General features: G+C 48.1%; 5 protein-coding genes across 5 annotated transcripts; 3 read left to right on the forward strand and 2 right to left on the reverse strand.

Moving 5' to 3' along the window:
• Positions 1-3,283: 3,283 nt before the first annotated feature.
• Positions 3,284-5,235, forward strand: N7455_009701 (uncharacterized protein; the record flags this gene model as incomplete). Its single annotated transcript, XM_040956484.2, has 5 exons — positions 3,284-3,400; positions 3,465-3,723; positions 3,782-4,355; positions 4,407-4,482; positions 4,768-5,235. The coding sequence occupies 5 exons, from the start codon at positions 3,284-3,286 to the stop codon at positions 5,233-5,235; spliced, it is 1,494 nt and encodes a 497-aa protein (XP_040813141.2).
• A 116-nt stretch (positions 5,236-5,351) lies between these two features.
• On the reverse strand, positions 5,352-6,125 carry N7455_009702 (S-adenosylmethionine-dependent methyltransferase; the record flags this gene model as incomplete). The annotated part of the gene is made up of 1 exon (XM_040956480.2): positions 5,352-6,125. One exon carries the CDS (start codon positions 6,123-6,125, stop codon positions 5,352-5,354), a length of 774 nt encoding a protein of 257 aa, XP_040813195.2.
• Positions 6,126-6,518: 393 nt separating this feature from the next.
• On the forward strand, positions 6,519-7,086 carry N7455_009703 (succinate dehydrogenase assembly factor 3; the record flags this gene model as incomplete). The annotated part of the gene is made up of 3 exons (XM_040956392.2): positions 6,519-6,734; positions 6,846-6,945; positions 7,016-7,086. The coding sequence occupies 3 exons, from the start codon at positions 6,519-6,521 to the stop codon at positions 7,084-7,086; spliced, it is 387 nt and encodes a 128-aa protein (XP_040813201.1).
• A 722-nt stretch (positions 7,087-7,808) lies between these two features.
• On the forward strand, positions 7,809-8,625 carry N7455_009704 (GNAT family N-acetyltransferase; the record flags this gene model as incomplete). Its single annotated transcript, XM_040956481.2, has 3 exons — positions 7,809-8,190; positions 8,261-8,370; positions 8,455-8,625. The coding sequence occupies 3 exons, from the start codon at positions 7,809-7,811 to the stop codon at positions 8,623-8,625; spliced, it is 663 nt and encodes a 220-aa protein (XP_040813189.2).
• A 598-nt stretch (positions 8,626-9,223) lies between these two features.
• N7455_009705 (KAR9 family protein) lies at positions 9,224-12,343 on the reverse strand (the record flags this gene model as incomplete). Its single annotated transcript, XM_040956365.2, has 1 exon — positions 9,224-12,343. The coding sequence occupies one exon, from the start codon at positions 12,341-12,343 to the stop codon at positions 9,224-9,226; it is 3,120 nt and encodes a 1,039-aa protein (XP_040813192.2).
• Between the last annotated feature and the right edge of the window lie 502 nt (positions 12,344-12,845).

Raw genomic sequence — 12,845 nt, forward strand, 5'->3', positions numbered from 1 at the left:
GTATACCATAGGTACATACATAATGTATGGGAATCACATAACTACCCCGTAGTACATAGTTATGAAGTTACGGAGTATATTTCCAAGCGTAGATCTATTGGTTAAATGGTTAAATGCTTGATTGATTTTGATTTTGATTTTTCTTTTGTTTGTGATTGGGCCACATTACGACCAACTAGCGTGTCAGACGACATACAGTAATATCCCAAAGATCGCCTCTACGCAAGCCTCAAACCCAGTAAAATGCCTCTCATAATTCACAATTACCTTCCCATGATCTTCGCTAGTATACATGTAACACAGCCCTAACCCCGCCCAGAGCACGACACCGCCGATCTCAATGAGGACAACCATCCCCCCTATACATGTACGGAGTCCTCGTTCAACGTCCCCGGTTCGGTCCCATTTTGTCTTACTGGGGTGGGGGCGGAAAAGGGGGCTTCCGATCGTCGATCAGTTCTCGGTCAGTCCTCGATCCCACGCTCTGTTCGGAGATTTTCCAAATTTTCACAAGTCAGAAGTGGTCTACAAAGTACTGGAAATGGAAATATCGAATTAATTCATGGGTGAGATGGATATGAAAGGAAGAGAGAGCAAGGGTGCTTTGAGATCAGATTCTCACGATATGACAGCGCCCACGTGGGCACGTGGAGACCCACTGATGAGCTGTGGGGACTACGGAGAAAGTATTTCACTAATTGTCAAAGTTTGCAGGTCGTTTAATTCTCGAAAGAAGGCAGTGGGGACTTAGTCGGATATGGAACCAATTATATTCTTGACGATGTATTGTTGTATATGCCAAATTGCAACTAATAGGATGATATGCCCTAGGTAAAAAAAAGTAGGTCCCAATTAGGAAAATGGTTTGGCGACCCACATCTATGGGTTTGTTCGTATCGTGCAGAATATGTTGCTTGGGATTTAGCGAAATTGAGACGAATAAGCGACATTAAGATGATTACGCCTAAAATCGAGATTTAGCCTGTAGGGACGACATAGAGGTATATATAACCAATAAAAAATATATAACTTTTGCATTTGACAAGCTAGGCAATGTAACTAAAAGTGTTATATTTCTCTTTAGGAAACTGATCTAAATAAACTGTTACTTGCAAAAATCAGGCCCTAACCAAGCAAGTTAGTAGTTGTAACTATGCAATAGCATAATGTAAGACCTGATCTTGTATTATAGCTCATGCATCATCTTTTTCTACTAAAGGCCAGTAAATGATTATGTGCTTGATCTATTGGTTGGTTATCATTAAATACATTGCCGAGTGATACTCCAAACATCTGAACCTGTTACACTAGTACAACGGGATCATACGATGCATCCAAATCCACTAATCTCGCACTTGAGCCTTCCAGCTCAACTGGTTCTTTCAATTGCGGACGTGTCCCCTGAACGCCGTCTTTCTCAAAGACAGGATTGGAGTCCAATTCATGAATCGCATACCGCGGGGTAAGGCTCCTAGTTTCCGCAAGCTCAGATGGTTCCTTTTCCCCATCGTTCCCTCGGCGTTTTCGTCCATGAAGGATCCAAACCCCAATCCCTAAAATAGCCAAGGTAGCCCCCAATCCAACCCCAACGCCTGTCCCTGTTTTAGCACCTGTTGAAAAGCTCGGGGATTTCTCTTCTGCCACTTGAGTCGTTGCTTTTAAAGGTTGTTGTCGGTGTCATAACTGCTGAAGTGGTGGATGAAACAAACGCCGTAACCGGGGCCGAAATAGGGTCAGTGGACTTCCAACGAAGCTCAACACTATATGCGTTCCAACCATCAATGCCCGATACGATAAAGCCGGTAGTGGTTTCTGTAGTACCGATTGTGTTTGTGTGCTTATATGTCCAGTTCATGTCAATCGTAGCACTGAGATCGCAAGCCTCGATAATGGGCCAGAATTTGTCTATACAACAAGCTCGTGTAGTAAATGTCCAGCTACTTGGTCTATAGTGTCATGTCAGCATTTCCCTGCTAATCTGGCTTTTAGCTACAGGTGCTTACTGGTAAACAGGGCAACATGTCCCTATAGTCTCCCCGGCGCTTGTATAATATCTGGCCATCGCCCAACCGCTAAGACAAATGATTTCGGGCGAATAGTATGTCATTGGAGACCTGCCCGATGGGAGGCATTTTTGGGGATCTGCAGGACCTAAATTTGCCCATAATGACCTGGAGCCTGTGTGGAGGGAATTCAATAACCAGAAGTGTGTGAGGCATTCAATGGCCGGCGTAAAGGTCGTCGTCAGTGGGAGAGGCGGCCCAGTCGTGTGCCATTGTGGGATGAGTAGTGAAGCAGCAAGGTTTCGGATGAAAAATAGTTTGGAGGAGAAATAGGAGAGGTCAAACAAGGGGTTGATAAAATGACTGGTTGTAAAAGCAACCGGACTACTAGCTGTGTTTATCCGTGTCCAAGATGATATGCAGCCCTCCCTCTATTGCATGAGAAGAAGGGATGACCCGGTGCAAAGAGAGACAGGGAATGAATAATTTCAATGCATAATCAATTCATACTCATAAATAAACATCTAGAGGGTCATATCCATTACTCCGGTTAGGAAGTTGTTGAAGCTGTCTTCAGAAATCTACACATGTACATAGTCAGCCAGAACGAGAGCCTCGGGGTTTGCATGCAGTTATTAAGAGCCAGTCAGGTCCCAAAATACATCCAAACAGACATCATAGAAACAGGAATAATCCAACTATGTCCTACCATCCAGTCAATTGCACGGTTGACTTGGTATCACTGATGCGATGCGCTATCATGTTTGGCGTCTACAGGTTGGTGGGATTGCACCCGTGGACTTCTCTGTTATCGTTAGAAGAATGGCCGTTCCTGCAGCAAGCTGATCAATGTCTTTTTCGAAGTGATTGGTTTAATTTCATTGTCAGTACTCGTTTAGCGGTATAAAACATCTTCCATTCGAGGAGTAGCCTTAGCCGGTGGTTGCATTTGAATGGATCAGAAGCAAGTCAAAGGTCTTGTGATATTCTCGGTTATTCCATAGGGCGATGTTTGCTGTTTGCTGTGGTGATCTCTCCGGCAACGTTGGAAGGCATTGGCATATTAAGGGCGGTGATCCAATGTCGAAGCCATTTCTTCCTGGGCCTGCTATTTTTCCTTTCGCTCTTTACTTCTTCCGTCCCTCTTCGTTCTTCATCCATCGTTCTTCATTCTTGTTCTTCGATCTTCGTCTTACGATCTTTATTCTTCTCTTTAGCCTTTCGATCCTTAGTTGTGGTGTACAAGTTTCATCAACCTTGCTGAAAACCATACTTCCACCATGTCAAGCTTTGATAAATTCCTCAATCCCGCATTCTGTGCGAATAACATAAACTCGCCATGCCCCAACAAGACCTCCAAGGCTAACAATGCTTGCAGCCGCTGCTACTTGGTTGTGGTAAGTCCCCCTCACTTTGATATCTTCAAAGCCCTGTATCATATTCTAACCAAAATCAAAACAGTACTGCAGTAGAGAATGCCAAAAAGAACATTGGCCCGCGCACAAAGAGGATTGTAACAACGCTCTAGCAAAGGATACATGGAAGCCAGACTGGCATACTGAAGATCGAGACCCAAATTTTTCCCAAACGGACCCATCTGAGCCGAATTCAAATACCGGCAAAATGTCATGGTGGGGAGGCATGCCAGCATTGGATTTGCTGAAACTGGATGGAAATGAAGGCCAGGATGCATCTTCCAAAATGCGTATTCTCCTCACATGTAAGAGAGTGTCTGCACTCCAACAACCGATTCATTCAACTAACACAATTCATGATAGCATCACACGATATTCGAAACATAGTCGAAACAGTCGCGCGTTTGCCAGATACGTACTCGGGGCAATGTGAGATCACGATGAATGGCGTCAGCTTTGGGGTTTTCGCACAGAACATCGTCCTTGTTTTGACGGCTTTCCATTTTCCACCGGAGGAAGCCGCTCCTATCATGATTCACTTGTGGTATTCGGCATTGATACCCGCATCTGTTCTCACAGCACTTCAAGCCAAGCTCCTGCCGTTGATTGAGAAAGTCTGCGCCGAAGCTGCACTGAAACGTCCCAAGCGGTTTTTCAAATGGATCTGGAAGAAGAACAAATCATTATTGCAACTAGAACTTCTGAGAGATGAGTGGGAACGTCTTCGATACACTCTTCGATTTCCTGGTCGTTTCCCTGCTTCTGAAGCTACCCGCATTCGACAAGAAGTTATGCTGGCAGACAAAAGAATAGATGCGCTCCACAGGGCTCTGCACGCACAGCCTCGATATTGGCGTCTCTCCACGATGAAGTTCCGCCGTGATGGAATATTGTTGCCGTTTGGATGCTCACGCAAAGAATTTGACACTCCTAACCCGTGAGTTTCTCTAACTCCTCATTGTACTTGCAAGACCACTAATACAATTAGGATGCTCTTCTCTGCTAGTCGTTCTTGGCCTATGTCAGACTCTGCAGATCCGCGCAGCAGCTGGGACATTCGGGAGGTATGCACTGGAGCGTACACTGCAAATTATCCCGCGAAGAATGATCTGTACGGGATGCTATTCATGCACCTCCGAGAGACTTTCTTGCGTTTCTGTCGTCAACTTAGGAAGCGGGATATCACCATCCGACTTCTTTCTATCGATTCACTGAGTCTACCGGGATAATTCAGAAAGCTAGAACATCCAGGATTTGACAGAATTGAGGTAATCCAACAACCCAAAGCTCCCCTACCCCCCTAACTTCGAATTCAACTATGTTCTTCAGACGATGTTTATTCGATACAGACATACGTCAATGCAGAAAAAGACGTACTTGGGATCGACATCACCCTCGCCCTAAATATCCCGTTGCTGAAGCCGAAAATTGAAAACCCAAAGGCTATGATTCTTGTCCTCTTTGTCTGCGACATTGAGGAAATGTCTAGCTTTGACACAATGGATCAGGACATCGCTCGTGTTGCGAAATACCTCCCTGAACCCGAGACAACGGATTACAACGATGCAGACCAAATGAGAAGAAGGAGATCAAGCTCTTTTGTCTGTAATGTCAGTAAATTGTTCGATCTTTACAAAAAGACCCATGGCTTCGACAAAATCTCAGAAAAATATGGATTGAAGATGAGGGGAAACAACACAATCGTGGCCCACTGGCCAATGCGACCTGAAAAGAACGCGCCCCAGGAGGTGTTTGATATCCTCGAGGGATCCGGCGCCACTGGCTTCGAACGCTACGTCGAGTGGGAATGGGCATGAATTATCTTCACAATTGTGAACTACCGAGCAGACAATTGCTGGATGTGAATGTATCCTTATTTCTAGTTCATCGATTCACAAATGGTATCATCGTTATTCAATTTATGTATTCATCATCAGTTATCCTTTCTCCATATCCTCACAATAACCAATTTCTCCCACCCAGCCTGCATCCCACTCGACCCCGCCGTCTCAACCTGCCAACCTCTCCAACCACGGATACGCTCCATAACCTGATCAGGTCGATTCTGCTTGCAGAGTAAGACATACGCCACACCACGCGCAGACAACACACCCGGAATCGCATCAAGCAATCTATCCGTCGTTTCCATCCCATCCGCTCCACCCGCATACGTCAAAGACAAAAAGTACGAGTCATTATCGAACTTAGCAGAGCGAGACATTGCCTCTGAAATAGCAGGGTCATTTTCCGCCGCAGAAGGCAGACGCGGTAGATCCTCAGTCGGAACATAGGGTGGGTTGAAGAGGAGGACATCAACACTGCCAGGACGAAGAGGCGCACACAGATCGGCTGTCAATGACGAGATGTGGACTGATTCAGGAGACGGCTGTTGCTCTGCTTGAATGGCTGTCGTTGCGGTCTTCCGCGTTGCGATGCAAGCATTGCGATTCACATCTGTGCCTAGTGTGAGAATATCGCGTCGGCCGAAGATCTGTTGAGATTGGGCGGCTGTAAAGGCTAGCACAACGCCAGAGCCTGTGCCTACTTCGACGACTAGTGGTGAGGCCTCTTGGTTCTTTGGGAAGCGTTCAGAGAGCCATTTTGATTCGGATGCTGATGACAATGTGTCTAGGAAGAGGTATGAGTCTTCGGATGGCTCGTAGATGGTGTCGAAGGACACATGTGAAGTATCTGGTGTGGGAAGCATTGTGCGTATGTAATAGAGTCAAGTCGTAGAAATTCGAGGTTTATCAAGTCTTTTTTTTTTTGGAGATAGTGGGGTTATCTCAAATTTATATGTTGCAGAATGCGCGATGCGATCTTGGCTTGAGGTGATCACAATTGCACAAGGAAAGAAAAGTATTAATCCACTCAATTGGAATATCCGAATATCCAATGTGAACCTTTTGAAGCAAAATATCCCAAATATCCCAAATATCAAGCAAAGAAGGAAATCTTCAATCCCGAGACATCCCGACCCGTTGATTCGCGCGTTCTCCTCGCCGCCTTTGCCTCCCCCGAGGTTCGAAAATCCCCGGAAATTATGTCATTTCTCAATCTTCCCAATCTTCCCTAAAATCACACCTCCCACATATTCAACATGCGCATTGCTCAGCGTTTACTCATGGCCACGCCGGCCTCCATCGGCTCCAAGTCCAGCCTCAGCGAGGCTCTCGCTCTCCTCCCGCCGCTACAGCTCTACCGGCGCATTCTACGCGTCCACCGCAAGCTCGAACCCGAGATGCGCGTCTTGGGCGATTCTTATGTGAAGAACGAGTTCCGTGCGCACCGCAGCGTGGAAAACCCATTGCATATTGTATGTTTATTTCTGTCTGGGTTGTTGTGATTATACCGAGTTGAAGAGAATGAGAGGCATGGCGGAAGAGGAAGGGCTTATTGAGGCAGTTGCTAATATTGGGAATAATAGATCGGGTTCTTGACCGAGTGGCAACTATACGCGCAAAAGTTGGAGGGTGATCAATGGGCTGGAGATAAGCTGGACCAGGGCAAGTTGGATAAGATGAGTGGTATGTTCTTGACTGTTGTTTGGGCTCGGTATTGGTTGATCAATTTGCTAATCATTGTTATTCATTACAGATCAGCAACTTGGACAGTTACTCGAGCTTATGCAGGCTTTGAGGAATGAGGGAGAAGGAGAGGGTAAATGAGTTTTCGATTGATTTCATTGGACCGAGGTTGACACTACCACCCCGAGAGTTGGTGATAAATGAACTTCGAAAAATGGGGTCTCGGCTGCCCCATCAGTCTAAACTGATTTTCGAGTGCAGAGTGCTTGATCTCAGGGCAGCCAGGCATGTCTATGTCTGGTATGGTTATGCTGGGAGATGCAGGCATCTCCCATCCCCCACCAGCCCATATGTATATACTAGGTGCAGGAATAGAAGAGATGAGGCTTTCAGTTGATTTAACAGGTTTGACAATTTAGGTCTGCACCTAAGTTAGGTATATATATTATGGAGTATAGTCTCTATGAGCACATCTCGAAACCTTATATCATCGCGGAACAACTCCGAGAAACACCTGATGTTTCGCATGTTCGTGAACATTGACAAGGTGACCGTCCATGCACAAAGCGCACTTCCAGCCCTAGATCCATCTATCATGTTCTAGCACACACTGTAGCAGAGGAACGACCATAAGGCAAACTATGTGCTCCAACTTCAGTGGAGAACGCCCTACCAATGACAAGCTGACTCATGCAAAATCGGCTGCCGATGCCGATATGGAGATAGAGACGAGGGTATATCAATTGCAAAATCCCCTGTAACCACTTTCCAATTGTCCAATTGACATTTTACCACACTTCACCCATATCCCCAACCCCATCTCACCCCAACCCATCACCAAAAAAGAACCTCACTCATTCACCATGCCCTCCATCCTGGAAGACCCCACGACCCGCAATCCCCCACCAAAAGCACACACAGATGCAGCGCCGACCCTAACAGTGAGGAAAATTACTCTCCCCAAGTCCTCCTCCGCGCCAATGACGCTCTACCCCATCACAGAAGGACCACAATCAGTCCCCAAAGACCTAATCAAATTCCTGCACGAGGAGTTCAGCGCGGAGATCCTCCGCGGCGGGACATACCCGATGGAGCAGCCGATGCCCCTGGATCAATTCGCCGATTATTGGTTCGGGACGTTTGCGGTCCTGGCGATCTTAGACGATGAGGGCGAGGGTTTGAGAGAGGGAAGGAATTGGGAGAATGTTTGTTTGGGAACGTTTTATATCAAGCCTAACTATCCTGGTATGTGGTTTACATCATTTACATCAACCTCTATAGGAGTAAGGATAGAATAGAATACTAACTATATTAGGCCGCTGCTCTCATATCTGCAATGCAGGCTTCCTCACTACTACTGCCGCACGCGGAAAGGGTGTTGGACAGGCTATGGGCGAAGCTTACTTGGAATTTGCCCCGAGATTGGTATGACTTGCACCACCCCGGGTTTGCACTTGGCAGCCGTTACTCCATCGGATATAGAATAGGGGTGACTAACTCTGTTGATAGGGATACACATACTCAGTCTTCAACTTGGTCTTCGCCAATAACCCGGCCTCCATCCGTATTTGGGAGAAGCTAGGGTTCAGTGTTATCGGACGGGTTCCCAAGGCTGCGCGGTTGGCGAACAGCGAGGAGTTGGTGGATGCATTGATTTTCGGACGTGAGCTGGGAAATTAAATGGCAAGTTTCAGTTTCAGTTTTAGTTTGAGATGTCCATTCATGTTTCACATATAAAGAGTTGCTGTTTCGAGTATATAGATCGTGTTACGAATGATGAACATACTGCAGAGTACGATGAACCATGACTAACAATAGACTGTCTGGGAAACGAGTAATGTCATTTTCAAGACCAAAGACACAACTAGATAAAACTACAAGGAATAATATTCACAGAGAAGAGAAGCGGAGTGATAATCGATGAGACTTCAAAAAAAAAAAAAAGAAAATAACCGGGAAATAGATGACCCCAACGCTCAGACCATTACCATGCAAACGAATAGGGATATCACGCAAAACCTGACTTGTCAAGATGATGGTTCCGCTTTACACCGACTGAACACCGATATGGAAATCAAGATCGAACCGAGGGTGAAAGGGCGTAAATGCACAAGTAAAAACACATAGATAGAACATAGATAGAACAAGGTCGTAGAAGGGTAGATAGAAGTCGGAGGGTAAGGAGGATAGGATGAGAAAGAGGGGGAGAAGATGATGAGGACTATAGGTGATACAGGCGTAGCTAATGAACAGTGCGAAATATACAACTCAGTTGCCATTAGCGCCACCGCGGACGCGTATCCACTGGTTTCGGGGTTACCGGCTCTTTCTCCACTCGCTTGGGAAGCGGGAGCAGACTGGTTCGCCTGTTGCTAGAATGGCCTAGCGATGTACCCGGTCGTGACGATTTGCTTGGACTCTCCATCCCACCTGTAGTCCCCGACACACTTCGACTGAAAGCCGTGGGCGGGCCCGCAAAGCTCTGGCGAGTGCGAGGTGTGTTTGACATCCCTGATTGTCGATAGAGTCGGCTGTAGGGCGGTGGATCGAGGAGCGAGGAACGTGCCGGTGTGGGAGAGGACACGTTCCGATTGGGACTCCGAGAACCAAAGCGGCTCGAGACGCGACTGGTTGATCGAAGACTCCCAGGAATCGGGGATGCAGACGTATCTCGTCGGGAAGTGTTGGAGAATGGAAGTGTGGATGATGGCCGGGGTGTGCGGGCGAGTGGTGCAGATGATTTCCGCAGTGTCGAGTTGTAACTAATAGTCATGTCGTTCACGTTCGTACTGGTGGTCCAGCGTGGGCGATTGGGAATTGTAGAGGGCGCCGCGGGTGTACGAGAACGAGCAGCCGGGGTCGGGGTGAAGTAGTTTGAGGATCTGTAGGACGGAGTAGGGGAGATTAAGCCCGTCGGTTGGGGGATTGAGGACTTTCGGCCAGTGTAAGTTGCCGTGGGCTGCGGCAAGCTGGAATAACGACGGTTTGGGGGCATCGTGGAGCGGGCTGTGGCACTCCCGACTGAACTTTCGCGACGGCTTGATCCGCCCATGGGCGTTGAGGCGCGCTTGTATCCGTTGCCGGCCATGATGACTGACGACGCAGGTGAGCTTCCCGGGGTCTCGATGACACTGCCTGTGGCTGGACTGTCCATGGTGAGGATGCTGGAGATTGAGTCTCGTAGTTGGTGGCCCTTAGTAATGTGCACGTCTTCGAGAGATGTATCCATTACCTTGGTGCTAGCCTTTAGAGCATCCGTTCGGGATGTCATGTCGGATAGCAGGCGCAGAATCTCACCATTGACAGTCAATCGGTCGTTGACACCCTTTTGAATGATGGAAACCACACGCTCAATAGCAGGGACATAATGCATTTTCTTCGCCTCATAACTTTCAATGAGCTTGGTCAGCGTTGATGGGTTGTGCATCTGCATGCCGCTTTCCAGCCCTTCTTGTAGCTTTCCAATGCTGCGTTCAACCGATTGAAACATCTTTTGTGCTTGAGCCCCAGCGTTGCGGAAAACCAGAATCCACTTGTCTTCGGCCAACTCCTTCAGGAGGGCTTCAGCATCGGTCTCAAGAACTTTATAGCTCTTCTCCAGGCGATTTCGCCGGTCTTCAATCTCCTCACATGCACTCGGGAAAATGGTTTCAGCACGTCCCTGGAACATGGATAGTCGCATGGGCAAAAACTCCAACGACGCCTTCAACGGCTGCATACGTGCAAAGATAGCCATGAGGTTAGAGTGACTCGTATCGTCTTGTGGTGTTTTGATAACGGGGGTATCAGACGCCGAGGCCAGGAGAGGTCCAATACTCAGACGGTTCTGCGAATGTCCTCGGCTCTTAATGGGGGACTCTTCCACAATCGTCTCCAGCTCATTGATGTCAAGGCCGCCACTGGTATCGGTCGTATCCATCAGCGCCTGGTGTCGCTTCTCTTCCATCTCAAATATCAGCCCGCTCAAGTTATCAACTTCCACACCAACATCGCCCAAAACATTCGACCAAAGCTCTTCCCACTCCATTGCCAATTCAACTTGCTCTTTTACGCCTTTCAGCTTTTTCTTGATCTGGGTCCAGTTTTGCAGAATACTCTCCATCTGGTTCACGATAGTCTTCAAGTTTTCCACGTCCACATTGGCGATGTCATCTCGAAGTTGGACATTCTCAATAGCCCTAACGTACACATTGACGAGGGACTCGAACCGCGTAATTGCCTTATCGACTTCGTCTAGCCCCTCCCGTCCACCAGCCGCAGCCCATTCCACGTCATCTTCAGAATCCAAGCCGCTCAGCACATCTGAGGCTTTCTTGATCCAAATCTGAATTTGCTCTGCGGCGCCGTTCAACGCCCGGACTGCAGAAAAAGCTGTCGAAATGTTTTCGATGCTTGCTTCAAGCGAGGCTGGTTGTGGGAGAGGAATGGAGGTAAGCTGCGAGAGCTGGTTGCTGAAGGATGCACGCGAGAAAGAGTATATCGAGTCTGCGCGCTGCAGACCCATTGGGTTGAAATATGATTGTGAATTGGAGTTGGACGACGAGCGCGAGTGCACGGCGTCGGCGGGAGGCGAGTCTTTGGGAGGTGGTTTCGGAGCGGACTGGTCTTCAGCGGATCGTTCCTCTCTTCGTGCGGTATCGTCGACATATTTTTCGAAGTCGGTTCGGTCATCTTGAACGTCGTTGGGAGGTTGGGGGCTCGGCATGGGGGCTGCGCGCAGCTGCGCGAGAACCGGCTCTGCGACAGACATGGGCGTAGGTGGGCTGATGTGTTCCACGGGCTGGACAGTCTCCGGAACAACAATGGTGGCCGGAGTGGACAGTTCAGAACCGTCCACAACTGCTTCCGATGACTCTGGGTCCTCTCTTTGCGCGTCTGAAATTTCCTGGAGGATATCGTGGTGGGGTAGCTCGAGCTGGTTCGACGCGCTCCGCTTGAACTCCTGTGTTTGTCCGGGTGATATGTTTGTACGATTCCACGTCTGGCCTTTCCTCTTTACCTTGATCGATAGGTCTTGGTGAAGATTATCAAGCTCCTTCAGGTGCTCTTCGGGGATCCGACCGACTGCATTGGCGTTCCGGTTCTGCGCCGCGGACTTATTACTGCCGTCCAGCAGCTTGACGCGAGCCGCGAGGGCGGGAGAAAGTCGGCGGAGGATGGATGTTCGGCCGGCGCTGGTCGGCTCAGGAGGGACGGGTTCTTCTTCGTTGTTGCTGCTCCCTAAGCTCCACAGGGATGATTTGGACTTTAGGCCGAGGAGGGTGGAGGTGCCGGAGTCATTTGGAGATACGGAGAGCGCGGGGGTGAGCGACGGCGGCGATGTAGGTGTTGTGGATGTATTGGGAGGATGCGTCGCGAGGTCGGTCGCAAGAGTTGGACTTTCGGCTGTGGCATGCATGGAGACAGACCCTGGGGGATTGAAAGAGCAAAAGGACCAAAGGATGTGGTTCAGACAGGGATACAAGGAATGTTTCGTCTTGTTCGGCGTTTGGTAACAGGGAATCAGGGAATCCCTTTCTCACGGTTAAAGGCTGTCTTTTTTTTTTTGGGCTGTTCAAAGGGTCGGAGAGAAATGCTGCTACATGACAAAAATCAATAGATGTTCTAAATGCAATCGTGAACTTGAGGGAGATATCGGGCAGCAACGAAACAAATCAAAAGAGGGATGAAGTGGCCAGTATGGGCCGTTTATTCTGCAGAATGGGGTACCTCCAGCCCCGTACTATTAACTATGGGGCCTGATGTACTCCTTGGTATGTAATTCAAGGGGATTAGATGAAATCATCTCAATTTTGTTTTGTTTTATTTTTATCTTCTTTTATTTTCTTTTATTTTCTTTTATTCCAATGGTTTCAGTTGAACATTGAACGGCATTCGCTGTTTCTACTAGTACGGAGTAC

Source organism: Penicillium solitum, assembly GCF_028829755.1.
Source record: "Penicillium solitum strain IBT 25940 chromosome Unknown utg000008l_segment0_segment0, whole genome shotgun sequence".
NCBI lineage: Eukaryota > Fungi > Ascomycota > Eurotiomycetes > Eurotiales > Aspergillaceae > Penicillium > Penicillium solitum.